The sequence below is a fragment of the Eumetopias jubatus genome, unplaced genomic scaffold, assembly GCF_037043125.1.
Source record: "Eumetopias jubatus isolate StellerSeaLion01/CBP00866 unplaced genomic scaffold, mEumJub1_p1.0 scaffold_6, whole genome shotgun sequence".
NCBI classification, from domain to species: Eukaryota; Metazoa; Chordata; class Mammalia; order Carnivora; family Otariidae; genus Eumetopias; species Eumetopias jubatus.
The window spans coordinates 104,159,737-104,187,128 of record NW_028274812.1 but is presented as its reverse complement, the minus strand read 5'-3'; the positions used below and the strand labels follow the sequence as shown (position 1 = coordinate 104,187,128).

The 27,392-nt window shown below is 41.7% G+C and overlaps 1 protein-coding gene across 2 annotated transcripts in view; it reads right to left on the bottom strand.

The window, feature by feature from the left end:
• The window catches only part of PLA2G7 (phospholipase A2 group VII), a 48,644-nt gene that overhangs the window by 3,690 nt on the left and 17,562 nt on the right, over positions 1 to 27,392 (bottom strand). The window contains exons 2-10 of one of the 2 annotated variants that reach the window (XM_028097696.2): positions 24,157 to 24,299; positions 17,946 to 18,067; positions 17,342 to 17,489; positions 15,575 to 15,668; positions 13,295 to 13,363; positions 12,626 to 12,749; positions 11,571 to 11,684; positions 10,353 to 10,444; positions 8,732 to 8,902 (exon numbers count right to left, since the gene is read on the bottom strand). In XM_028097696.2, coding sequence (XP_027953497.1) covers positions 8,732 to 8,902; positions 10,353 to 10,444; positions 11,571 to 11,684; positions 12,626 to 12,749; positions 13,295 to 13,363; positions 15,575 to 15,668; positions 17,342 to 17,489; positions 17,946 to 18,067; positions 24,157 to 24,265 — 1,043 coding nt within the window. In that variant the 5' untranslated portion in view covers positions 24,266 to 24,299. The remainder of the gene's footprint in view (positions 1 to 8,731; positions 8,903 to 10,352; positions 10,445 to 11,570; positions 11,685 to 12,625; positions 12,750 to 13,294; positions 13,364 to 15,574; positions 15,669 to 17,341; positions 17,490 to 17,945; positions 18,068 to 24,156; positions 24,300 to 27,392) is intronic. The other variant, XM_028097700.2, reaches the window with a different exon arrangement.

The following is a 27,392-nucleotide window of genomic DNA, read 5'->3' as shown; positions in this document are numbered from 1 at the left end:
GGTTTGGAGACTCCACACCGGGTCGGGTGCCAGACATAGAAACACTGGGTCACAGGCCGGGTGAGCACGGAGTGCGGCCGGAGACCGGGGAGATGGGAGTGACTGCTTTTCTCTGGGGGCGCACTGAGGAGCAGGGCCCCGAGTTCTCAGCTCCTCCGGGCGGAGATTGGGAGGCCACCATTTTCACCCTGGTCCTCCAAAGCTGTACTGAGAGCTTGCAGGGAACAAAAGCTCCTGAGAGCAAACCGGAGCAGCTTGCTTAGCCCGGACCGACAAGGGTGGGGCAATTCAGCCTCCGCAAAGACATTTGGGAACCATGGCAACAGGCCCCTCCCCCAGAAGATCAGCACGAACAGCCAGCAAGCCAGGACCAAGTTTACCGATCAAGGAGAACGGGAGAACTCCAGCAGCGCTAGGGGAATACTGCACATAGAATTCAGGGCTTTTTTACCATAATTCATTAGTTTTTCAAAGTTAATTTTTTTAACTTTTTTTTTGAATTTTTCTTTTTCCCTTTTTCAAACAACATCTTATCAATCCCTTTTTTAAAAAAAACATTTTTTATTTTTCATTTTTAGAGTCATATTTTTATCCCTTCATAGTAGTTACCCTTATTTTTGGCATATATATATAAGCTGTTCTCTCTTTAAAATTTTGAGATACAATTTCTTCTAACAGATCAAAATATACCCTAAATCACTAGTGTATGGCTTTGTTCTATTCTCCTGCCTGATAACATTCTCTCGCTTTTTTTTTCTTTTTTTCTTTTTTTCTTTTTCTTTTTAAATCTTCTTTCTTTTTAAAAAACAACTTCTTATCTTATCAAGTCCTTTTATAAAATCTTTTATAATTTTCATCTTTACGGTCATCTGCCATCCCTTCATTGTAACAACCCTTATTTTGTACATATATAAGTCTTCCTTTAAAATTTTAGCAGGCACTTTCTTCTAACAGACCAAAATATGCCCAAAAGCTAGTGTGTGGCACTGATCTATGCACTAGCCTGATCATATTTGATCATATTCTGTTTTTTTTTTGTTTTGTTCTGTTTTTGTTTGTTTTTATCTTTTTCTTTTTCCTTTTTTTTTTTCTCTCTTCTTTCTTTCCCTTTCTTGTCCCCTGCTTTCAGGTCTTTTCTGATTCGTATAGAGTATATTTGCTGGAGACATTGTTCACCTGTTAGCATTCTGTTCTCTCATTCATCTGTTCTCCTCTGGACAAAATGACAAGATGAAAAAAATCACCTCAGCAAAAAGAACAAGAGGTAGTACCGTCTGCCAGGGACCTACTCAATACGGACATTAGTACGATGTCGGACCTAGAGTTCAGAATCGTGACTTTAAAGATACTAGCTGGGCTTGAAAAAAGTGTGGAAGTTATTAGAGAAACCTTTCTGGAGAAATAAAAGAACCAAAATCTAACCAAGTCGAAATCAAAAAGGCTATTAATGAGGTGCAATCAAAAATGGGGGCACTAACTGCTAGGATAAATGAGGCAGAAGAAAGAATCAGCGATATAGAAGACCAAATGATGAAAAATAAAGAGGCTGAGAAAAAGAGAGATAAACAACTACAGGATCACGAGGGCAGAATTCGAGAGATAAGCGATACGATAAGACAAAACAACATTAGAATAATTGGGATCCCAGAAGAAGAAGAAAGAGAGAGAGGGGCAGAAGGTATATTGGAGCAAATTATAGCAGAGAACTTCCCTAATGTGGGGAAGGAAACAGGCATCAAAATCCAGGAGGCACAGAGAACCCCTCCCAAAATCAATAAAAATAGGTCAACACCCCGACATCCAATAGTAAAACTTACGAGTCTCAGAGACAAAGAGAAAATCCTGAAAGCAGCTCGGGAGAAGAGATATGTAAACTACAATGGTAGAAACATTAGATTGGCAACAGACCTATCCACAGAGACCTGGCAGGCCAGAAAGGACAGGCATGATATCTTCAGAGCACTAAACGAGAAAAATATGCAGCCAAGAATACTATATCAAGCTAGGCTATCATTGAAAATAGAAGGAGAGATAAAAAGCTTCCAGGACAAACAAAAACTAAAGGAATTTGCAAACACAAAACCATCCCTACAAGAAATATTGAAAGAGGTCCTCTAAGCAAAAAGAGAGCCTAAAAGCAGCATAGATCAGAAAGGAACACAGACAATATACAGTAACAGTCACCTCACAGGCAATACAATGGCACTAAATTCATATCTTTCAATAGTTACCCTGAATGGAAATGGGCTAAATGCCCCAATCAAAAGACACAGGCTATCAGATTGGATTAAAAAACAAGACCCATCAATATGCTGTCTGCAAGAGACTCGTTTTAGACCCAAAGACACCCCCAGCTTGAAAGTGAGGGGGTGGAAAACCATTTACCATGCTAATGGACACCAAAAGAAAGCTGGGGTGGCAATCCTTATATCAGACAAATTAGATTTTAAAACAAAAACTGTAATAAGAGATGAGGAAGGACACTATATCCTACTTAAAGGGTCTATCCAACAAGAAGATCTAACAATTGTAAATATCTATGCCCCTAACGTGGGAGCAGCCAATTATATAAGGCAATTAATAACAAAAGCAAAGAAACACATCAACAACAATACAATAATAGTGGGGGACTTTAACACCCCCCTAACTGAAATGGACAGATCATCTAAGCAAAAGATCAACAAGGAAATAAAGACTTTAAATGACACACTGGACCAAATGGACTTCACAGACATATTCAGAACATTCCATCCCAAAGCAACGGAATACACATTCTTCTCTAGTGCCCATGGAACATTCTCCAGAATTGATCACATCCTAGGTCACAAATCAGGTCTCAACTGGTACCAAAAGATTGGGATTATTCCCTGCATATTTTCAGACCACAATGCTTTGAAACTAGAACTCAATCACAAGAGGAGAGTCGGAAAGAACTCAAATACATGGAGGCTAAAGAGCATCCTACTAAAGAATGAATGGGTCAACCAGGAAATTAAAGAAGAATTAAAAAAATTCATGGAAACCAATGAAAATGAAAACACAACTGTTCAAAATCTTTGGGATACAGCAAAGGCAGTCCTGAGAGGAAAGTATATAGCAATACAAGCCTTTCTCAAGAAACAAGAAAGGTCTCAAATACACAACCTAACCCTACACCTAAAGGAGCTGGAGAAAGAACAGCAAATAAAGCCTAAACCCAGCAGGACAAGAGAAATAATAAAGATTAGAGCAGAAATCAATGAAATAGAAACCAAAAGAACAGTAGAACAGATCAACGAAACTAGGAGCTGGTTCTTTGAAAGAATTAACAAGATTGATAAACCCCTGGCCAGACTTATCAAAAAGAAAGGAGAAATGACCCAAATCCACAAAATCATGAATGAAAGAGGAGAGATCACAAGCAACACCAAAGAAATACAAACAATTATAAGAACATATTATGAGCAACTCTATGCCAGCAAATTAGATAACCTGGAAGAAATGGGTGCATTCCTAGAGATGTATCAACTACCAAAATTGAACCAGGAAGAAATAGAAAACCCGAACAGACCTATAACCACTAAGGAAATTGAAGCAGTCTTCAAAAATCTCCCAAAAAACAAAAGCCCAGGGCCAGATGGCTTCCCAGAGGAATTCTATCAGACATTTAAAGAAGAATTAATACTTATTCTCCTGAAACTGTTCCAAAAAATAGAAATGGAAGGAAAACTTCCAAACTCATTTTATGAGGCCACCATTACCTTGATCCCCAAACCAGACAAAGACCCCATCAAAAAGGAGAATTACCGACCAATATCCTTGATGAACATGGATGCAAAAATTCTCACCAAAATACTAGCCAATAGGATCCAACAGTACATGAAAAGGATTATTCACCATGACCAAGTGGGATTTATCCCTGGGCTGCAAGGCTGGTTCAACATCCGCAAATCAATCAACGTGATACAATACATTAACAAAAGAAAGAACAAGAATCATATGATCCTCTCAATAGATGCAGAAAAAGCATTTGACAAAGTACAGCATCCTTTCTTGATCAAAACTCTTCAGAGTATTGGGATAGAGGGTACATACCTCAATATCATAAAAGCCATCTATGAAAAACCGACAGCGAATATCATTCTCAATGGGGAAAAGCTGAGAACCTTTCCCCTAAGGAACGCGGCAGGGATGTCCACTCTCACCACTGCTGTTCAACATAGTATTAGAAGTCCCAGCCACAGCAATCAGACAACAAAAAGAAATCAAAGGCATCCAAATCGGCAAAGAGGAAGTCAAACTCTCACTCTTTGCAGATGATATGATACTGTATGTGGAAAACCCAAATGACTCCACCCCAAAACTGCTAGAACTCATACAGGAATTCAGTAAAGTAGCAGGCTATAAAATCAATGCACAGAAATCAGTGGCATTCCTATACACCAATAACAAGACAGAAGAGAGACAAATCAAGGAGTCGATCCCATTTACAATTGCACCCAAAACCATAAGATACCTAGGAATAAATTTATCAAAAGAGGCAAAGGATCTGTACTCAGAAAACTATAAAATACTCATGAAAGAAATTGAAGAAGACACAAAGAAATGGAAAAACGTTCCATGCTCATGGATTGGAAGAACAAACATTGTGAAGATGTCAGTGCTACCTAGAGCAATCTACACATTCAATGCAATCCCCATCAAAATACCATCAACTTTTTCAAAGAAATGGAACAAATAATCCTAAAATTTGTATGGAACCAGAAGAGACCCCGAATAGCCAGAGGAATATTGAAAAAGAAAAGCAAAGCTGGCGCCATCACAATTCCGGACTTCCAGCTCTATTACAAAGCTGTCATCATCAAGACAGTATGGTACTGGCACAAAAACAGACACATAGATCAATGGAACAGAATCGAGAGCCCAGAAATGGACCCTCAACTCTATGGTCAACTTATCTTTGACAAAGCAGGAAAGAATGTCCAATGGCAAAAAGACAGTCTCTTCCACAAATGGTGTTGGGAAAATTGGACAGCCACATGCAGAAGAATGAAACTGGACCATTTCCTTACACCACACACAAAAATAGCCTCCAAATGGTTGAAAGACCTAAACGTGAGACAGGAGTCCATCAAAATCCTAAAGGAGAACACAGGCAGCAACCTCTTCGACCTCAGCCGCAGCAACTTCTTCCTAGAAACATCGCCAAAGGCAAGGGAAGCCGGGGCAAAAATGAACTATTGTGATTTCATCAAGATAAAAAGCTTTTGCACAGCAACAGAAAAGGTCCACAAAACCAAAAGACAACCGACAGAATGGGAGAAAATATTTGCAAATGACATATCAGATAAAGGGCTAGTATCCAAAATCTATAAATAACTTACCAAACTCAACACCCAAAGAACAAATAATCCAATCAAGAAATGGGCAGAAGACATGAACAGACATTTTTCCAAAGAAGACATCCAAATGGCCAACAGGCACATGAAAAAGTGCTCAACATCGCTCAGCATCAGGGAAATCCAAATGAAAACCTCAATGAGATACCACCTCACACCCGTCAGAATGGCTAGAATTAACAAGTCAGGAAACGACAGATGTTGGCGGGGATGTGGAGAAAGGGGAACCCTCCTACACTGTTGGTAGGAATGCAAGCTGGTGCAACCACTCTGGAAAACATTATGGAGATTCCTCAAACAGTTGAAAATAGAGCTACCATACGATCCAGCAATTGCACTACTGGGTATTTACCCCAAAGATACAAATGTAGGGACCCGAAGGGGTACGTGCACCCCAATGTTTATAGCAGCAATGTCCACAACAGCCAAACTGTGGAAAGAGCCAAGATGTCCATCAACAGATGAATGGATAAAGAAGATGTGGTATATATACACGATGGAATATTATGCAGCCATCAAAAGGAATGAGATCTTGCCATTTGCAACGACGTGGATGGAACTGGAGGGTGTTATGCTGAGTGAAATAAGTCAATCAGAGAAAGACATGTATCATATGACCTCACTGATATGAGGAATTCTTAATCTCAGGAAACAAGCTGACGGTTGCTGGAGTGGTGGGGGGTGGGAGGGATTGGGTGGCTGGGTGACAGACATTGGGGAGGGTATGTGGCTATGGTGAGCACTGTGAATTGTACAAGACTGATGAATCACGGATCTGTATTTCTGAAACAAATAATGCAACATATGTTAAGAAAAAAAAAAAGAAGAAGAAGATAGCAGGAGGGGAAGAATGAAGGGGAGTAAGTTGGAGAGGGAAACGAACCATTAGAGATGATGGACTCTGAAAAACAAACTGACGTTTCTAGAGGGGAGGGGGGTGGGGGGATGGGTTAGCCTGGTGATGGGTATTAAAGAGGGCACATTCTGCGTGGAGCACTGGGTGTTATGCACAAACAATGAATCATGGAACACTACATCAAAAAGTAATGATGTCATGTATGGTGATTAACATAACAATAAAAATTATTTTAAAAAATAAAGTTAAATTAAATAGACTTGTGCATCCAAATATTGAAGTCCTTAACTAACTTGAAGCTAAATTGAGGTCCTTAACTAAACTACCTAGACCCTCCTCATTTTTTTTCTAAAGTCTCTTGATCCTTCAAGACAAATTCTACTCCCATGTCTTCCAAGCAGCCTCTCCTGAACACCTCAGGTGGAGAACACACCATTCTCTGACCCCATAGGGTTTATTGCCTATACGGTTTATGTTTCCTTCCCCCCCCATCTTTTTTTCTTCTTCGAAATAACCAGATTTCAGAAGAGGGATGAGCCCTACCTTGGAACATCACACTGTGAGTTCAAAACTCTATTGGGGTTTCTTTTTCACACCCATGATATCAGCATATCACTGATGTTCCAGGGCATCCGATTATAGCTTTGGGGGAATTTATAAATTCATATTCTTTCTAAACAGGTACACACTGCAGATCTCAGTTCTCTGCCCTTTTTCCCAAAGAGTTCCCAGTCTAGGCTGATGATGGAATACTTCTCCCTACCCCAGCCCCCAAATGCATAAGCCTGCTCTTGTGTTTAAATAAAAATAGCATGTATCCTAATGCAAATTTTAATGATCAGTATATGAAGAACTTACATTAACTCTACTCAAGACAGTATGGTACCGGCACAAAAACAGACACATAGATCAATGGAACAGAATAAAGAGCCCAGATATGGACCCTCAACTCTATGGTCAACTAATCTTCTACAAAGCAGGAAAAAATATCCAATGGAAAAAAAGACAGTCCCTTCAAGAAATGGTGCTGGGAAAATTGGACAGCTATATACAGAAGAATGGAATTCAACTGTTCTCTTACACCATACACAAAGATAAACTCTACATGGATGAAAGACTTCATTGTGAGACAGGAATCCATCAAAATCCTAGAGGAGAACAGGCAGTAACCTCTTCGACATCAGCCACAGCAACTTCTTTCAAGACACATCTCCAAAGGCAAGGGAAACAAAAGCAAAAGTGAACTTTTGGGACTTCATCAAGATAAAAAGCTTCTGCATAGCAAAGGAACAGTCAACAAAACAAAGGGGCAACACACGGAATGGGAGAAGATATTTGCAAATGACACTACAGATAAAGAGCTGGTATCCAAGATCTATAAAGAACTTCTCAAACTCAACACCCAAAAAACAAATAATCAAGTCAAAAAATGAGCAGAAGACATGATCAAACACTTCTCTATGAATGGTTAACAGACACATGAAAAAATGTTCAACATCATTAGCCATCAGGGAAATTCAAATCAAAACCACATTGAGATACCGCCTTACACCAGTTAGAATGGCAAAAATTGACAAGACAGGAAACAACAAATGTTGGAGAGGTCGTGGAGAAAGGGGAACCCTCTTACACTGTTGATGGGAATGCAAGCTGGTGCAACCACTTTGGAAAACAGTATGGAGGTTCCTCAGAAAGTTAAAAATAGAGCTACCCTATGACCCAGCAATTGTACTACTGGGTATTTACCCCAAAGACACAGATGTAATGAAAAGAAGGGCCATATGCACCCCAATGTTCGTAGCAGCAATGTCCGCAATAGCCAAACTGTGGAAGGAACCGAGATGCCCTTCAACAGATGAATGGATAAAGAAGATGTGGTCCATATATACAATGGAATATTACTCAGCCGTCAGAAAGGATGAATACCTACCATTTGCATCAACATGGATGGAACTGGAGGGGATTATGCTAAGTGAAATAAGTCAAGCAGAGAAAGACAATTATCATATGGTTTCACTTATTTGTGGAACATGAGGAACAGCATGGAGGACACTAGGAGAAGGAAGGGACAAATGAAGGGGGGGAATCAGAGAGGGAGATGAACCATGAGAGACTATGGACTCTGAGAAACAAACTGAGGGTTTCAAAGGGTAGGGGGGTGGGAGATGGGGTAGCCCAGTGGTGGGTATTAAGGAGGGCATGTATTGTATGGAGCACTGGGTGTTATATGCAAACAATGAATCATGGAACACTACATCAAAAACTAGTGATGTACTAACATAACATAAAAAAAAAACTACTCAAAACATCTGCATTTTAAAAAAGAGCAAGCATAAATGCACTTAGACCCTGAAATTATCTAATATTCTCCCTCACTGAAAGTCTAAACAATGAATTTAACAATTCTATCATGCCTACCAAATGGTGTCTTTTGGTGTTTATCCAAGTTTCAAGTTTCTGTTTCAGATGATGAAATAAATCACTTACTAATATTTACCTGATTGTAATCATTTTTCTTTCTTTGCCAGGTGAGTAGCATTTTTCCATTTTTTCGATATTAGCAGGATACTGGAACCGTTCTGAGTTGATAAAAAAGAGGGGCTGAGGAATTCTGGAATATATCTCATCATCCAGTGGAAGCATCCAAGCATCCAGGGCAATCCCGCACCTGCAGGAGTTTGGGGACAATGACAAAAGAAGGCTGGTTACACGCTGACTGACATGTGGAATTTCTAATGATGTTAGGTTTAATGGGCATATACCATCCTGGTTTATTATGGGTTATCTCACTGGTATTATACCTCAGTGTGGGAAGGGAATATGATTAGCTTTATAAGGTAGCAGACTTGGAATTATATAATCATTTTCTTTAGGAGACATTTAGGAATTGTGACCTTTAGAACGATAGAGTATCCTTAAAATGTTTTATTCATTTTTGCTACATTGCTTTCAAAATAAATTCTTAAATAACAATTTCTCCAAAATTGTGGGGTGTCTGCAGACATACAATATATGCCCTATTGCCCCTATGTTTCCAGACCTTCTGGACACTCTGCTGTCAATTTATTATGCCTTTTTCACAGTTAACTGTTGGACCAGTTGCTTTATATTTCGAGGTACTTCACCTGGAAAAGTGTCTGGAGGTTGAAGAAAAACATACGGGGTATATCATTTGAAAATGTAACTTGCTTTTTACAAGTAAGTTTATCCTATGTTTCTGGACCTTTTGGATACTCCACTTTATGTGAGAAATGGGCAAAAAAAGAGAATTCCCTTATGGAAACTGATTTTAAAAATTTGTGAGATGAAGTTTCACAAAGGGTCCTACCCATTTTCTAGATGGTTGGCTCTTCATGATCTCATCAAGTCTGTGATGCCGTGGTTCAAGAAAGAAAATATTTTCAAGTTATAAGACTGGCGTCTGGTCCTGACTCTCACCAACTGTAATTTAAGACCTCTATCCATCTTTTTAAAAAAGATTTTATGTATTTATTCATTTATTTATTTGAGAGAGAGAGAGAAAGAGAGAGAGCCAGTGGAGGGAGGAGCAGAGGGGGAGGGAGAGGAGGAGGGAAAGAATCTCAAACGGACTCTGCACTGAGTGCAGAGTCCAACCTGGGACTTGTTCTTAGGACTCTGAGATCATGACCTGAGCTGAAACCAAGAGTCAGATGCTTAACTGACTGAACCACCCAGATGCCCCAAGACCTCTATCGATCTTAAAGATGGAAAAAAAAATAATTTAAAAATGCCTTGCATATTGGGGAAATCTAGAAGTACTATAAGATACATTACTGATATCACAACCATTATGTCATAGATAAAATGTATATATAAGGATAAATTTCCAAGTGAAAATATTAAGCCCTTAAGCAGATAAATAAGAATGATGAGGGAAAATATATAGGAATGGGGAAAGCTTTTAATAGCAAGTAAAGTAGATGGTTTCTGTCTGGGAAAATTCATATAAGGTACTTTATGGAGGCAAAAGAACAGACTTATAAACCCTGAAGGATCCTTTCCTCATTAAGAATTTGATAAATATTCTATCTCACATGGGTTATTGCTTTCCCTCTTCCAGTAACTTACTGTTTTCTTTCTTTGCCTCCTTCTCTTACCTGAATCTCTGGTCTTCACTAAGAGTCTGAATCACTGTGGCTCCACCAAAAGAGTGTCCAATTACTGCTATTTTATTCCTGTCGATAGAGTCCTATATGAAAGAGCATGACATATATTCATCATTATCTCACAGGTGGTTAGAATAGAATGGTTTTTCAAATTATAAAATCCTTATTCATTTCAGGGACATGGTTAAGTACTCTGATTTCTTGTAAAAGAAATACATACACACATACAATCACATGCACTCACACACACATATACATACACATGTATGTACATATATATGCATATACATATATATACACACAAATATACATGTTGAGCATTCGTAGAAGTTCAAAAGTGACCTTGATGATCTTCCTAGGCACCCACACTTGAAACACCAACATTATTGCTGACTTCTGCTTTTCCCCACTCCACGTTTAATTCATGTGCTCATTCCATGCATATCTGTTGAGCACCTGCTCTGTGCCAGGCACTGTAGACCATTTTCAATGGGCTCCCAGTCCACCAGTGGAGAAAGAGATACAGACACATGATGCAAATACATCAGGGTGGTGCCAAGGAACACACGTGATAGATAAGTCACCAGCCCAGGGTTGGCAGTGGGGTACAAGAAAGCTTCCTGGAGGAGGTGATGCCTGATTTGAAGAGTAAGCAAGACTCAGGGAGAAGAATGTGTCAAGCCAAGGGGACAACTTATACAAAAGCAGGGAGGCAGGAGAGGGAGAGGCTGGCTAAGGGACAAAAACTCTTCTCTGTATCAGGAGAACAGACCATATCTTCTGCCTGAACTGAAGTACTTCTAATGCTCTCTAACCCTTGTACTCCACCCTCCACACACAATTTTGGGTCTTTGTTCATGCTGTCCACTTGGATGGTCCTCCACCCCCTCTCAATAGTCTGCTGAAAACTTTTGACCACCATTTCAGAATCAAGCTCAAAAATGTGGAAGCGCCATCCAAGAACTTACACAACTTCCCCTGGAGGTAGTGGGTTGAACCAGAGAAATTGCTATTTTTGTAGCTCAAAGCTGGCTGTTGGCCATTTCATATCTAGTGCAATGTAATGCATTCCTCATTGCTGTAATATTTCGCATATCTTTTTTTTTAATTTGCAGCCCTCTGTCATGTCATACTTTGCATTACACCAGAAAAGCAGATGAAAAGGAACAGTGCAGATCGACAAGGGAAATGGCTTTTTCTTAAGCTCACCTTCAGTTGCTCCACCTCAAACTCTAAATCCAATACATTCTTCACTGGCCTTCCACGATCAATGTCCAGAATCAAATCGAGAGCTTGGGAACACTCCTTTGCTCTTTTCTGTACCTAATATGATTATTAGAAAAAGGAAATGACAAAGTAAAAAGCTGTGACACTTATTTTAGAGTTTGTGTAGGAGTTGCATGTGGGAAGCATGGCTGATTGCTTCTAAACTGGAAATGTCCAAGTGGTTAGTGACTGAAAGACAGCCCAGCATCATGACACGGGTAGTCACAGCTCTGCGGGTAGTCAAAGCTTAGTGCAAATCCTAGCTCCGTTGCTTACCTGCTGTGTGACCTCAGGGGTCACACCATCTATTGTGTGATACATTTATTGTGTGATACATTTATTGTGTGATAATGCCTCAGTGAAATGTGGGTGGGATTAAATGCAAGGACATATATGTAAAGCACCCACTGTAAAGTCTGGCCCAGAGGTGAAAGCCAGTGTGCTTTCCCTCACCTCATCTTCCAGACACCCCTGCGAAAAAGATACTGTTATTAAAAAAAAAAAAGAAAAAGATACTGTTATTATTCATTATGTTGTAAACAATAAAACATAGAGGCAAAACAGAGTAAGTAACTTGTCCAAGATCAGCCCGCTATGAAGTGATGGCACCAGCATTCAAACATAGAAAGTTGGATTCTAAGGCCTGGCCTCTTCCTACTATTTCATACTGCATCTCTGTCTTTAATGTTGCCTTGGAAGGGAGGATCTTTGTGAGTTTCTTTTCTAGCACTTCTGAGTTTCTAAAATTAGAAGTTCTATGGCAAAAGATTTCTGAATATGTACTGTCTTCTCTCAGGATTTTTATGTTTGTTTTTACTATGATCCAGGCTTTTCATTAGGGGAATTGTATCACACAGAATCTTCTGACAGGTCTTTGGGGAACAGGAAATAGGAGAGTGAGGAGCACACCTTGCAGTATGTAAATGACACGAACAAGCATCATCCTTTTGCATATGCCTTTTAGTCACCACACCTCCTCCCCTCCTGCTGCCATCTACCTGTTCATTTCGTAAGGGCATCTCCTCCTCTGATTTGAGGCTTTGAAGATAGAGCCAAGATTTGTTCCCTATTTCTGCTGCAGACTGGTCTTTGAAATAGTAAGTCGCAGAGGCGGATCCATCTCTACAATGCAAACGGATTCAATGACTTACACTCGTTCTTCCTCTTCTTCATCCCCTCCCATGCTCCCCATCCCCAACTTCACCCTGATCTTTCTGACTTCCCTGTCTTCTTCCACTCTACCTTTGTTTTAACGTCAAAGAGGCCCCCAAGGGAGGTCTAAGAAAATGTCTTTGCTACGGGTCAAGTCCACCCATTCTATCTTCACAATTCTAGGAGGTCCTTTGGAGACTCACACCAGAAATCAAATCCCAGTGCTGCCACTTACTCACCATGTGGTGAGGCAAGTTACTTACCCTTTTCCAGCTTCGTTTCCCTCCTCCTTAAAACAGTGATAATAGTAGGCATTTAAAAGTGGTCTTACAAAGATTAAATGATGGTGCATGAACAGGGCACACAATAAACACCAGAAATGCTAGCTGCTTTTTAATTCTTGACAGTTTAACTCAGTCTCTCTCTTTTTTTTTCCTCATGATGTAACCACAGTTGAAAATTTCATTGATTTTTTTTTATGAATCTTTTTGAAAGTTAGAGCTCAGGTGACCTACCTGTGTTCTACAGCAGCAACTATGAACCCATGCGATGCCAGATCAATGCCAATAGCAGAATAAATTGTCCTTCAAAACAAAAAGAGGAAAGGATTGAGGTCCGGGGTCTGCTAATAAACCTGGGAACATGGAGGCCGTTATACCCCCGTAGTAGTGCCCGGGGGTAAACCAGATAGCTGTGGTTCTCGAAGAGGGCAGCTCTGCCCCTCAGGGGATATTTGACAATGTCTGGAGGTATCTTCATTATCATGACTGGGCAGAGGGGGCTACTGGCATCTAGTGGGTAGAGGGATGTTGTTAAACACCCTACAGTGCACAGGACCACCCTCCACCATAAGAAATTATTTCCTGCAATACGTTGGTAGTCCCAAGATTGAGAAACCCTGATGCGGTGATTCTAAATATCACTTTTGAGAGTTCCAGGCTTTAATCTTGGCCCCACTACTTATCAGCTATATGACTCTAGGTAATTACCGAATCTTTGTCAGCACCTGTAAAATGGGACTAACAACACCTTTGCTTTAGAACAGCTGTAAAGTTTTCATAAGACAGCATTATGTAGGAAGGCAGTGCAGTGTCGTGCTTAGGAGAACGGGACCTGCAGTCTGATCCCTGCGTTTGGATCCACCACTGATCTGCCTTGGATAAGTCACTGATCTTTCCTCTGTAATGGTGGGGGACCTGGTGGGATTACTGTAAGGATGAAGTAAGTTGATACATTTTCAGTGCTTGTAACTATGTGTCTAAAACAGGGTAAAGACTGAACACAGGTCAACTTTATTTAAATGATTGGACACAGAATCATGTGCTAAACAACTGCATTCATACCCCCTTTCCATTCTTCATTCTGCACAATCTTCTCAGGTCATGCATTCAATAGGAAATGGCAATAGAGAACAAAAGGGAGGTAGTAGGAACTCTGTCTTCTACTGTTGAAGATACACAACCTACTCAGGAAGGGATCAGCAAACCTTCTCTGTCAAAGGCCAGGATGTAAATATTTCCAGCTTAGTGGGCAATACAGTATCTGTCACAGCTACTCAACTCTGCTGTCGTCGCACCAAAGTAGCCACAGACAATGTGAAAGGTGGAATGAATGTGGCTGTGTTTCAATAAAGCTTTATTCATAGAAACAGGCAGAAGGCTGGATCAAGTAGAATTCAAATAACTAGCTAGACAACAATTAAAGTACCAAAGATAATTTCTTTTGATCTATCTACTTATTTATTTATTGAGAGAGAGAGAGAAAGAGAATGAGAGACAGCATGAGCAGAGGGAGGGGCAGAGGGAAAGGGAGAGGGAGAGAATCTCAAGCAGACGTGGGACTCGATCTCATGACCCTGAGATCATGACCTGAGCCAAAATCAAGAGTCGGACATTTAACCCACTGAGCCATCCAGGTGCCCCCTGAAGATAATTTCTATTGCAGATACTACTCAACTTCTTGCCAGCTAAAAGCCACCTATTTCTGAAAGTCTTATAATCCTCTGAGGTAGAAAGAAGGGTAGGCAGCTGAGAAGATGGAAGAGGAGAGGGAATGGAGGTCATGAAAATGTGCTGCTCAGAGATCATGCCACAGAGAGCATAGTTGACTAAAGACCCCACCCAGCCCCTGTCCCTCTAGATCCACCACCACCAGGTAAGCTTCCTGTGGGCTGCACCCAGTGACTGGGCAAAGCATAGGTACTAATGTAGGCCGATTCTGGTGAGATGCAGGACTCCTTTGATGAGCAACTTCTGGTCAAGCACTCCCTCAGTTGGCCTGGTCCCATCTCTCCTTGAAGTGCGCTATAATCTGAGACTCTTTGTACCAATCTCTCCATTCCCCATCTCATTCCCATGTGTCCAAGCTGCATCATGATCTGAAGGTTCTCCCTATCTTTTCCTGCTCAATTCCCTCTATCCTTCATAGACATTTCTCTCAATAAATGTCTTTTACAGGTAATCCAATCTTGGTGTCAATTTCTCAGAAGACCTGACCCAGTGGGTGGTTTTGAGAGTGTAGATAGTATAATATAGAAGGGTGACAGCCGAAAATGTAAGCCCTTCTCTTCTTGTCATGAGGCTAGTCCCCATGAGCTAGAAGGAAGGAACAAACTACTTCACAAGATAGGGCTGGACTGACAAACAGACCACAGCCAATATTTGAGGAACCCCAATTCCTCCAAGACAGGAGCCAGCATGATACTCTAAAATCTGCTCTCCTTTTGGTGGGGGCGGGGGGATTCATTCGGTCATTGGTCCTTAAGAATTAAAATTCTTCAGCCTTTCACACATTACCGGAATGCTCCAAGACCATGAGAAAAAACAATTAGTGGATATTTTTCACCAGTCCTCAGAGGGGAATTCCAGTCTGCGGGAGTTGTCATTGAACCTAGACAACAATGAGAGATGATAATTAGTGTTTTCTCTGACTTGAATGTTGCTGGTTAATTTAACTTACATCTTCTTAGTGTAAATCCTGACCCATGGAATTTATATTTATGTTTTTATGTACTACTAGTAAATTCATTAAAAAGTCTGCTACTAGATACCTAAAGACCAAGGACCTGAAGCATGTAGTTTTTCTCAAGACTAAAAAATCATTAATCATCAGTTCTCACTGCCAGCTCTGTGCTTAAGATGAGACACTTTCCTACTTATAGGTGTGTTCAATACAGGGTAGTACCAATCCCAGGTGTTGGCAAAACTTCAAAGGGAATATTCTGAAACCAAATTGAACCTCAGGAGCATTACACTGAGAACCAGAATCTTCAAATGAGGGGCTCCTTTCATTCTAATTTGTTTATGATCAAGAGAAACAGACCATTGACTTCATACTCAGCTGTGGTTTTGGATGGAGCTCTGCCACTTACTATTGATCTTGAGCAAGTTACAAGAATTCTGTGAGTTTCACCGTCCTCTTTTGAAAAATAGAGCAAACGATATCTTACAAGACTTTTTTTAAAAAAAAAAAGATTTTATTTATTTATTTGACAGAGAGATAGAGCCAGAGAGCACAAGCAGAGGAAATACCAGAGGGAGAGGGAGAAGCGGGCTCTGCACTGAGTAGGGAGCCCGATGTGGGACTCGATCCCAGGACCCTGGGATCATGACCTGAGCCGAAGGCAGACCCTCAACCATCTGAGCCACCAGGCGCCCTCTTACAGGGCTTTTGTGAGAATGTTACCTAAGTAGGGAATATATGCAAAGCACCCATCTCGTGACATTAGTAAGGGGCTCAAAACATGGAAGATATTGTCTTCCCTTCCTTCACTTCTCAATTGCTGTTGTCATTACTATGCTCAGTTATTTGTGTTCCATTTTCTCATTTATAAAATGGAGATGGAATCATGAAGATTGGATGTGATGATCGCTCTGGAAGTGATCTGTAACTTATTCAGCACCATAAAGAGGTGTAGTTGTATTTCTATATTTCTGTTATAAAGTGGTTTTTAAGAAAACCCCAAAGAGATGTTTAAAATAAATGCCGAAAGTTGTAGGTAGTTTTGAGATGGAAATTTGAAGACATAGTTCACACTGGCCCAACAGTAGTGTCTGATCAAACAGATAAGGAAGGAAACATCTATATTAGAGATATGTAGACAAACAAAGTGATGAATGCACAGCAGATTGTCTTGGTGAGAGAAGCTGTTTCCTTGGGGGTGGGCAATGGGAATGAGAGTAGAGTCTCCTCATTTACCATAGGTGAGAAATTAGCTTTCACTTTCCTACAGAGCATCCAGGGCACGGGGCATCTCAGCCAGCCCGCTACTTACTCACCAGATTATTGTTACCCCACAGTATGTAAGCAGGAAAATGAAAGACCAGCAAGAGACAGATATTACAGCCAGTCGGAAAGTCTGACACTTTCACTCCCTCCATCTACCCCAATATATGCAGAACAAACCAAATGAGAACCCTTGATTTTTTGATGGTTATCTGGGCTTTTAAGAAATACTAAGTTTAGACTGGAGAAAATCTACTTTGATCTTTGCCAGAAACTGGCTGTTTTCGAGGTTTTCTTATATTCTAGAGCCTACAAAGCAGGATCAGTGGAAATCTTACCAAAAAATAAGCTCAATATTTTGCCCATAAGCCAGTGTGTTCCAAGGTATTTACTAAGACCAAAAAAATATTCTTTGTTTGGGATCCAAAGGGTGTCAGAGTGGTGGTCATCCTCTTGGGAAGGATAATACAAACGCAAGAAGGTGCCCTGTAGAGGAAAGACATTAATGTACTTTTAGTGAGGTTGCTTCTCCAGTATGTTCCAATAGCGATTTTGCATACTTAATTAGTGGAGACCCAAATACCTTTGTTGTTCACAGAGAGGTCCAGAGAAAACTTTTTAAAGCTGCTGTGGTGATTGAAATACAGTAGACAGAGAAGCAAAATAGAACAATATGCTTTCTGCGTGAAAAGAAAGTATGAGCATGTTGGTTTCAACCATTAAGGATGGGGAAAATAGAGAGAGTTTATTGATAAATTAGTGAGATGACAGCAACAAGTTGGGGAATGACTTAACTAGTGAAAGGCTTCCTATGGGATAAGACAAATGGCAAAATGAGTCGTTCTCAGGTGAGGGCAAGGGCAAGTTTCAAAACCCTCTAGTGGGCAATAGTAACAGTCAGTATTAGAATATAAGGATAAGTGGTATTAATCAAAGCATTACCTTCTCAGTATGATCAAACATCAAGTCTGTACAACCGACAGAATAAGGCCCATTTCCTTTGGGAATTTTAGATTGGCCAACGCTTGCAACAGCCATCAGGGCTCGTATCTCATTGGCCCATGCTGGAAAAAAAAAGGTAAATATTATCTCACTGTCATTCATTACACTCTAGACTTTATTATGCAAAAGGAAATTCCAAGGGAATCCAGTTACACCCCTTAGTTCCTGGTCTCCTTCATTTCTTTACCCAACTAGTAAAATACACAAATAATTACTGAGGGCCCGATGTAAGCAAAGTATTGTGTGGGGGTAAGGACAGAGGTGGACATAGCCCTTCCCCTTCCCCATAGGTATTTGGGTCTCCACTAATTAAGTATGCAAAGTAGCTATTGGAACAAACTGGAGAAGCAACCTCACTAAAAGTACATTAATGTCTTTCCTCTACAGGGCACCATCTTGCATTTGTACTATCTATCCCAAGAGTATGACCACCACTCTGACAAGGGAAGACAGTATCTTCCATGTTTTGAGTCCCTTACTATGTTCGTAGGTTCACAAGTTAAATCTCAAGTTCCTGGGCCCTGTAAAAAACACCCTCTGTGATCTGAAGGTCCACTGCCTTGTGCTCTTCTTCTGCTTTCTCCTTTAAGTTATCCACCTTCCACATGCTTAAGACTATCACGTCCTAATACTTACAGCCTTGCCCTTAGCTTCTACTCTGATCCAGATCATGGCAAAGACCACTTCCCCAATCTGTTTTTCCCAAACATAAACCTAACCTCACATTTCAGATCTGGGCCTCCAGCTTCCTATTGGGTGCCTCCACTCGCTGTCCTTCCCGTTAGGAACATCAAGGCCAATGGTCCAAAATAAGATTGAATGGCCATCTCCCAACGCTCCCTCCCTTATCCTCCAACCACACAGCCTGCAACTCCAGCATTCCCTGTCTCGTGCAACCCAAGCCAGAAACCCGGGAATCAGCCTCCTACTTCCTTCTCATCAACCCCCTACATCCAACTAGGTCTCAATTTCTAACACATGTTTTTAGCTTAGAATTCTCTCCAGTATAGCCCTAGTACCCTAGCTCAGCTGTCTATTTGCACATTCACAGACTCCTGACGAGACAGTTGTCATCTCTCCTAACTGTCCTATTCATCTTGGATCTTGGCCTATTCAAATTCATCCTTCTTCACACAGCTCTTGGAGTGATTTGAAGCACAAATTTCACCAGGCAATGCTTCTGAAAATTTTTCAATGGGTGTCTATCACTAAGTGGGTACTTCTGAAGGGGGAATGTATTTGAATCTTTGTGGAAGGCAGTTTGTAGGGTGGTATTTAAATCTACACATGCCCTCCTATGCTACATCCATTGCTACTTGAGGCACAAATGTGGCCTATCCTTCCAGTGTTTCAGGGTTGGAAGGTATAGAGTTCATAGGTGCACAAGTTAAATCTCAAGTTCCTGGGCACTGTAAGAAAGACCCTTTGTGATCTGAAGGTCCACTGCCTTGTATTCTTCTTCTGCTTTTTCCTTTAAGTTATCCACCTTCCACATGCTCCAGCACTCCCAAGCTACACACTGAGCTGTCTGATGCCTCTGCACCTTAATAAATTCCATTTCCTGTGTTTGAAATCCCAATGGCAAACTCCTGTTCAACCTTTAACATCGTGATCAGATGTTAGGTCTTCTCTGAAGCTTTCCCTCACTCCCTAGACTTAGTCATTTCAACCTCAATATCAAATCAATTTCCTGTATATATTTTTATCATTCTTCTTATCCTATATATTAAAATGATGTGTTTGCATACTCTGTCTCCCTCACTAGGCTATTTCTTAAGAGCTGTATACATGTCTTTGGGTCCTCAGATCTTAATGTTGGCACATAATAGTTGGTGCTCCATAAATATTCGTGAAGTGAGCTGAGCTAAGCTTTTCATTGCCACTGGGCTCTCATTTGCATCAAATGCTTTATGGCATATATCCTTTTACCCACCCACTCTTGAAACTGTCTCTCCCTGTTTGGTGCCAAAACTCTTCAAAGTACCTGCAGTTTTATCCGTTCTCCTTTCTAAACCCCATAGAGGTCCGTATTTACTTGTAAGATGGTGAGTCCAAATATCACTATATCCAGACTTTCGCATTTCTTGATTCAGCTTGCCTACATATCTTCTTTTACTGGATTGTGAGAGTCGATTTCTCTGTTAGACTCCTTCAAGCTTTCCATCACATTCTGTCTCTGCCACTAAGACACTTGGAGCTATGTTAGATATGGAACTTACATCGATATCACAGGGCATCACCCAGAAAGGTTTTGAGTTATGAGAAGAAGTCCATCTTTCATGCTGGTGACTAATGTATGAAGACCTGCCAGTGACAGGCCCTTTAATACATAAGGCTTGCTCTCAAAGTTGGTCCCATGGATCAGCATTACTGGCATCACCTGGGAGGTTGCAAATGCAGGATCTTTAGCCTTAGCCCAATGCTACTGACTCAGAAAAGCCGTGCCTATTAAAGTTAAAAAGCACTAGGCTAAGTACCAGACCACCTGGTCTGACACATGGGTCAACAATTCATCATCCATAGGTAAGGAAGGAGTTTCAAGGAAGGCAGGAGGTGAATGGACCTGGGGTATTAGAGCCAGGTGATCCTATTTTGGATTCCAGCTAGACCTCTGATGCTATAATGCTCTGGCCTAGGCAATTCACTCCCTCTCTTATCCTCATTCGTGAAGTGGGGCAAAAAGCACTTGACCAGCCCACAGGACAGCTATAAGAATGAAGTGATAATGTAAGTCAAGTGCCTAGCACGGAAGACAACACATAATCGGCCGACAACTGATATTATGTGGCCCTTACCTAGAGTTAGTTGACTCTGGCTACCCAGATTTAAGCCCTTAGAGGAGTGTTAGCAGATCTAAACTAGACCATACCATTTTCCCTTTGGGCAGATTCAAGGTGTTTTTTCAGACATTAAAAAACAAGAAAAACAACTTCACCCAGAAGGTGCACATTTTCAGTCCTATTTAGAAAGGCTCTTTCTTTCCTATTTAAGACTGTCTACCAAGCCATGCTTTGTGGTGAAAACAGGGAGACCCCAATCCATAGGGAGACACCACACCTGTCTTTCCCTCCTCGAGGAGCGGCTGTGTTCTGCTGCGCCGACACCCACATCAGCCATGAGGTGACAGTACCGGGTTGGAAGGGGTAGGACTCTGGCTCACACATTTTGAGGAGGAGCCCCAGAGAGCACACAGTTGCCTTGGAGGTACTACCTCTGGAAGTAGGAGTTCAGTTCTAGGGCCCTGGGAGGGTTCCGAGTCACACAAGTTTTCTCTATGAGATCTCAATGCCACAAAACCTCTGGGAACCTTTCTCAATCACCTGGCAGTACCCTGGTTCTCTAAAACCTGCGCTACCTCAAAGCCTCCTCACTCAGCATTCAGGAGCCTCAGGTCAAGATGAGGCTACAGGGCTGCTTATTCTGAGACACTTGACCTCTTGGGAAACCTGGAGCTGACCCGGGTTGGGGTGTAGGTCTACAGAGCCCTGTGGCTGTTCAGTGCCAGGGCGGTTGCCGGAAAGTTTCATCGGCCTGCAGCTAATCCAGTCATGGTCCTGGATTTCCTGTTCTCAAACCATCTGTTAGATCAGGGCCCCTCAGGGCTCATCATGAAGGATGAGGCAGGAGGGGCCTTGACAGGTTGAATGGCCACCCTCTAGAGGATGCAGTTTGTGGTTCAGAACTTATATATGTCTGGTTAGCCAGCATATAGTACATCTTAAATTTGTGATGTAGTGTTCAACGATTCATTAGTTGTGTATAAAAAAAAATAAAATGATGAATAAATGTGAAAAAAACAACTATTCAAAAAAAAGGTATAGATGCACCCCAATGTTCAAAGCAGCAATGTCCATAGTAGCCAAACGGTGGAAGCAGCCAAGATGTCCTTCAACAGATGAATGGATAAAGAAGATGTGGTTCATACATGCAATGGAATATTACTCAGCCATCAGCAATGATGAATACCCAGCATTTGCATCAACATGGATGGAACTGGAGGGGATTATGCTAAGTGAAATAAGCCAATCAGAGAAAGACAATTACCATATGGTCTCACTCATATGAGGAACATAAGGAATAGAGCAGAGGACCACAGGGGAACGGAGGGAAAACTGAACGGGAAGAAATCAGACAGGGAGACTAACCATGAGAGCCTTTGGACTCCGGGAAAGAAACTGAGGGTACAGAAGGGAGGGGGGGTTGGGAGATGGGATAACTGGGTGATGGGTATTGAGGAGGGCATGTGTTGTGATGAGCACTGTTGTGTTACATGCAACTAATGAACCATTGAACACTACATCAAAAACTAATGATGTACTATATGTTGGCTAATTGAACATAATAAAAAAAGGTAAAAAAATAAATATTTTACTTCATTTGTTACACATAAAAAAAACTTATACATGTCACGTCCTATTTTTCTTTAACTTTAGTTTAATAGGAGCATTAGAACCCATTGAGTGCTATGTATCTTGTTACACATTTCCGGTGGTGTTCATTTGTCAAGTATTCCTGATATTCACTCCTGGGTTTTGAGACAGATTGTATATATGCCAGGAACATGACATTTTCTTACACAGCTTTATGTCCTCCACTCACAAAAAGGATATCTCTAGCCTCTACTTTGCCTGCATAACCATATTTACTATGTATTCATTTGGCTAGATGAATATAAACAATTATCTATTACTTTAATACTTTATTTAATAAATGATTTCTAATAATTTACAAAATATTTTTGCATTCATTTTTGAGCACTGAGAATGGGGCATTGGGCTCAAGGCTGGGGCTACAAAGATGAATAAAGTTGTGTCTCTTTCCCCAAGTTTCTGCCAGTCCAATGGCAGTTTTCCAATGATTTTCAAATATGAGGGGGATATAAGACATGTTTTGAAATTCCCACCCTGTACCAACAAGAAGTTCATGATGTAAATGTCTCCTCGCTGATAATCTGCTCATCATGTAAGATGCTACTTGTTTCCAATCCTTGGAAAAGGTACTGGGAAAATTAATTTAATGAGGCTGGAAGCTCCTTGAGCTTGTCCACAAGCTCACTGTCTCAGTCACTGGTGCCCCAGCTTCCTGATAAGTGTTGTTGAATGAGTGCACCTGTGAGATATTATGCCATCTCCTACGCAAATGTAGATACAACATACAGTCCTTCCTACAGATGCTTTTACTTCCCTATGAAGTAGAGCAATATTTATCAGGCACAAGGTGATGAAAGCTCTTTTGTAAATGTTACAATAAGGAGTCACCCATCTAACCTGAACAGCTAGATCCAGCGTGACCAGGTGTGTGGCCACAGACAGTGTGACACCATTCAGAAGCCACCTACATGGTTCACCTGAGGGAAAGCTGGATAGAGAAGAGCACAGAGCACAACACTCTGGGACTTGCAGGCATTCGCAAAGCTCCAGAAGCAATCTCTTTGCAGTAAAGATCTTTCTTGGTGATGGCAGATGTACTTGTCTAGAGATGGCTGCCTCACTCTGGCCACCTCTTCTGGGCTTGACTAAACCTCCGCCTCCTCTCCTTCCCTCCCACCACAAGGTAAGAGAGAGCAAGCGATGCACGTCCATTCTCACCCGGAGCTCTTCAGCTTGTCCCTACCTCTTCCTGTGATGACAGCGAAAATACTATTTCCCTCTGGGCCCCAAGACCCTAACTTGCCATTTTCTCACATCTCCTCCCAGTACGAACCAGGACTATACTTGTTGATCAAGACAACTGCCTGTCCTTCGCCCTCCATGGGAGCAGGTTTTGCAGTTGCCTCTGACAGAGCTGTGTCCGTCCGGGGGTTGTGTCACTGCACCTGCGTGGGCGCAGGTTACAGCGGCGAGAGAGTTAAGGGGCCGGGTTGAGGAAGTTCTCCATGGTGGTTGCGAGCTGAGCTTCCAGTTTGTCTGAAAATGCCTCACCTTGGTTCTGTCCTGCAGTCATGATGTTGAAGAAGACAGGATTTTGTTCAGTTTCAGTTGGAATGAGGAGCAAGTGAGGCTCTGTCCCCTACCCCAGGAGAACACAAGGTCTCCATGAGCCTCCTTGTAATAAAACTTGGTTAGAAGTCCACACATGCATCTGCTCTGGGGCCACGTGGAGTCTGGCAACGGGTCATTTGCTCAAGCCCTTGAACAAAGAGACCTCTTACCTGATGATCTAATATGGGCAGCAGGATTTAGGTCTTGCCAGTCAATAGGATGGACCAATGCAAGGCAGCTGCAGAGGCAGAAAAGCGCATGCAGTTTGGGTGGCAACATCTTGGAAGCTGAGCAGTGGTTTCAGCTTAACCTTCTTCAAGGCAGGTTATTAAAAGAAAAAAAAATATGCAATAAAGAGGACTTAAATAGGTTGACATATCAGTGTGATTAAGGTACTAGCAACACGACTTTATATATTATTAAGGGAAGAAAGCACCTGGAAACAAAGCAACATGCACTGTCTGAACTGGGTTTTTGAAAGGCATCAGGGTGGCAAAATCCTTGGTAATGCTGGCTTGTAGAGCATAGAAATAACACTTCTAGCAGTCATAGTAGGTTTCTGGTCACTCACTCTCTAACTCTGCAGCAGTCTGGTTTGGTTATAAAGAATAGCATGAAGGGGCGCCTGGATGGTGCAGTTGGTTAAGTGTCCAACTCTAGGTTTCACCTCAGGCTGGGATCTCAGGGTCATGAGAACAAGCCCCACGCTGGGCTCTGTGCTCAGCACGGAGTCTGCTTAAGGTTCTCTCTCCCTCCTGCCCCGTCTCCCCAAAATAAATAAATAAATCCTTAAAAAAAAGAACAGCATCAAACTATAGTAACTGTAACAATCATAGATCACAATCATAATAATATCCATAAGCATGCCTAGCACATTAGTGAACATTCTGTAAGTTTTGGCAAATGTTTCCATCACAATTATGAAATGATCATACTGCTGCAGCTATGACTGTTTTGGTGCTGATGACATTTTATTTTGGGGGATCTCTATAATCCTCCTATACTGAAACCTTCCCAAAGGCAGAGGTCAGGTCCTATGTATGTTGCCGCTGCTGAACAGAGGGCCTAGAATGCAGTGGTGTTGCATGAATGTTTATAGACTTCATGAATGAATATTTGTAGTCCCACAAACAGCATACTAGACTCATGCTACTAAGAAATGATATTACAATTGGGCGCTATGCTAACATCTTATTAGCAAAAACTATCTTGTATTGGTGTATCACCTGTACCCTTTAGAAGTTCTCCCTTTGAAAAACTGCATTGTCTCTTCACTGATAATAACTTGCTAACGGATTTTTTCCAGATGTATTTCTATGCTTGAACACGCACATAGAATACATACACACATATACATGCATACATATAAACATACGTATATAAAAGAGTTTTAAAATTTGTTTCCAGTGCTTCAAGTTATACTTTTAATTTGATAGTATGTTTAGAGTCTTTTCATATGAGTACCTGGCACTATAATTTGTCTTTTTATTTTAAAATGGCACTTAGGAGTTGTTCAAAAAGGTTTGTTCACTGGGGCACCTGGGTGGCTCAGTCAGTTAAGTGCCCAACTCTTGGTTTCGGGTCAGGTTGTGATCTCGGGGTCGTGAGATTGAGTCCCGAATCTGGCTCTGCACGCAGCACGGAGTCTGCTTGAGATTCTTTCCCTCTCCCTCTGCCCCTCCCCTTGTTCTTGCTCTCTCACTTTCTCTCAATAAATAAATAAATAAAATTTTAAAGATTTTTATTTATTTATTTGACAGAGAGAGAGACAGCGAGAGAGGGAACACAAGCAAGGGGAGTGAGAGAGGGGAAGCAGGCTTCCCACTGAGCAGGGAGCCCGATGCGGGGCTCGATCCCAGGACCCTGGGATCATGATCTGAGCCAAAGGCAGACGCTTAACGACTAAGCCACCCAGGCGCCCCATAAAATATTTTTTTAAAAAATTTGTTCACTAAATAAAATAGCAATGTTGCCAACATTTGAAGACTTAATATGTGCCCAGCATTTTTCAGTTTCTGGAACAGGTTATCTTATTTGGTCATCACTAAACAATCTGTAAGGGAGGTTTAATTATCCCCATTGTATTGATGAGGAAATTGAGGCAAGGAGAATTTAACTGACTTGTCCTCCTCACACAGCTAGCAAGGGCTGGAGGCGGAGCTTGAACCCAGAATATCTGAGTCCCTGCTTTTAACCACAACACACCAACTTTGGGTGGCACCGATTTTTCTTCACCCTAAAATGATAATCTTCTGAAGTTAATGAACCCGATTCTTTTAATGATGCTCATGTGTTCAGGAACGCCCTGGATTGAAAAGATGACTTAATAAAGAGTTAGAAATTTTTCTCTAAAGAGATGAGCATCTGTCTCACTGTTCTTGCCCTAATTTGTATTTGGAGCAACATGCCAGAACCCTTGGAAACAGCAGAGTACTGTGTCTGAATCCAGAGAAACAGCTACTGAGTTTCCCAAATAACCAACAGAAGAAGCTGAACCAGAGTCAGGCTATCTGCTCACCAGCCTCCAGCACTCTCCTGCTGATGGACAGTCACAGCTGGGTCGTTCATCATATAACATCATCCACAGAAAGTATGTACAGGGACATGAGCAGAGGGCTTGAGAGAATTCCACCCGTAGTGCTCACAGCCCATGACTGAATAAAAAGAGTGTCATTTGGCCATTTGGAAAATCACAGGGACAACGATGAGGAAAAAGGAAGGCAAAGTGAAACACACAGGGAGGTCAACAGAGATTTTTTAGAAACATCACACTAACCCAAAGGAAGTTTGCTTGGTCACAGCTCCTTGGGGTTCGTGACATCTTCGCTTTAACGATCTCAGGAAGAGTGAGAGACAGCCAATTGTTGGAAGGGCTTCCCCAAGTCCTCCAGGCAAGACTGGAGTGCTCTGCCCTCCCCATGCTTCCTGCCAGACCTGTACCAATGCCATAGCCTGTGGTCCTCAGCTTGAAGCAGGGCAGATTTAAGGGCAGGTGAAATGGCACACTGAGTTCCCACCCTGACCCATTGCAAGCTACAGTGGCTCTTGGGGAACATTTGTCCATACTGCCTGGGGCGCCTGGGTGGCTCAGTTGGTTAAGTGTCCCACTCTTGATTTCGGCTCGGGTTGTGTTCTCAGGGTCTTGAGATCAAGGCCCAGTTGGGCTCCAAGCTGGGCGTGGAGCTTGCCTAAGATTCTCTCTCCCTCTGCGCCCCCACCCCCCACCCCCCGCTCCAGCTTACATTCCCAAAGAGAAAAAAAAAAGAGAGAGCATACTGACAGATTCCTGAGTCCCACCCCAGGCCTACTGATTCAGAATCTTTAGGCATGTCTGAGCATCTCTGCTTTAGTTCCTGAGGGATCCCAACACAGCCACGCCCAGAATGTAGTATTTGGAAACTGCTAC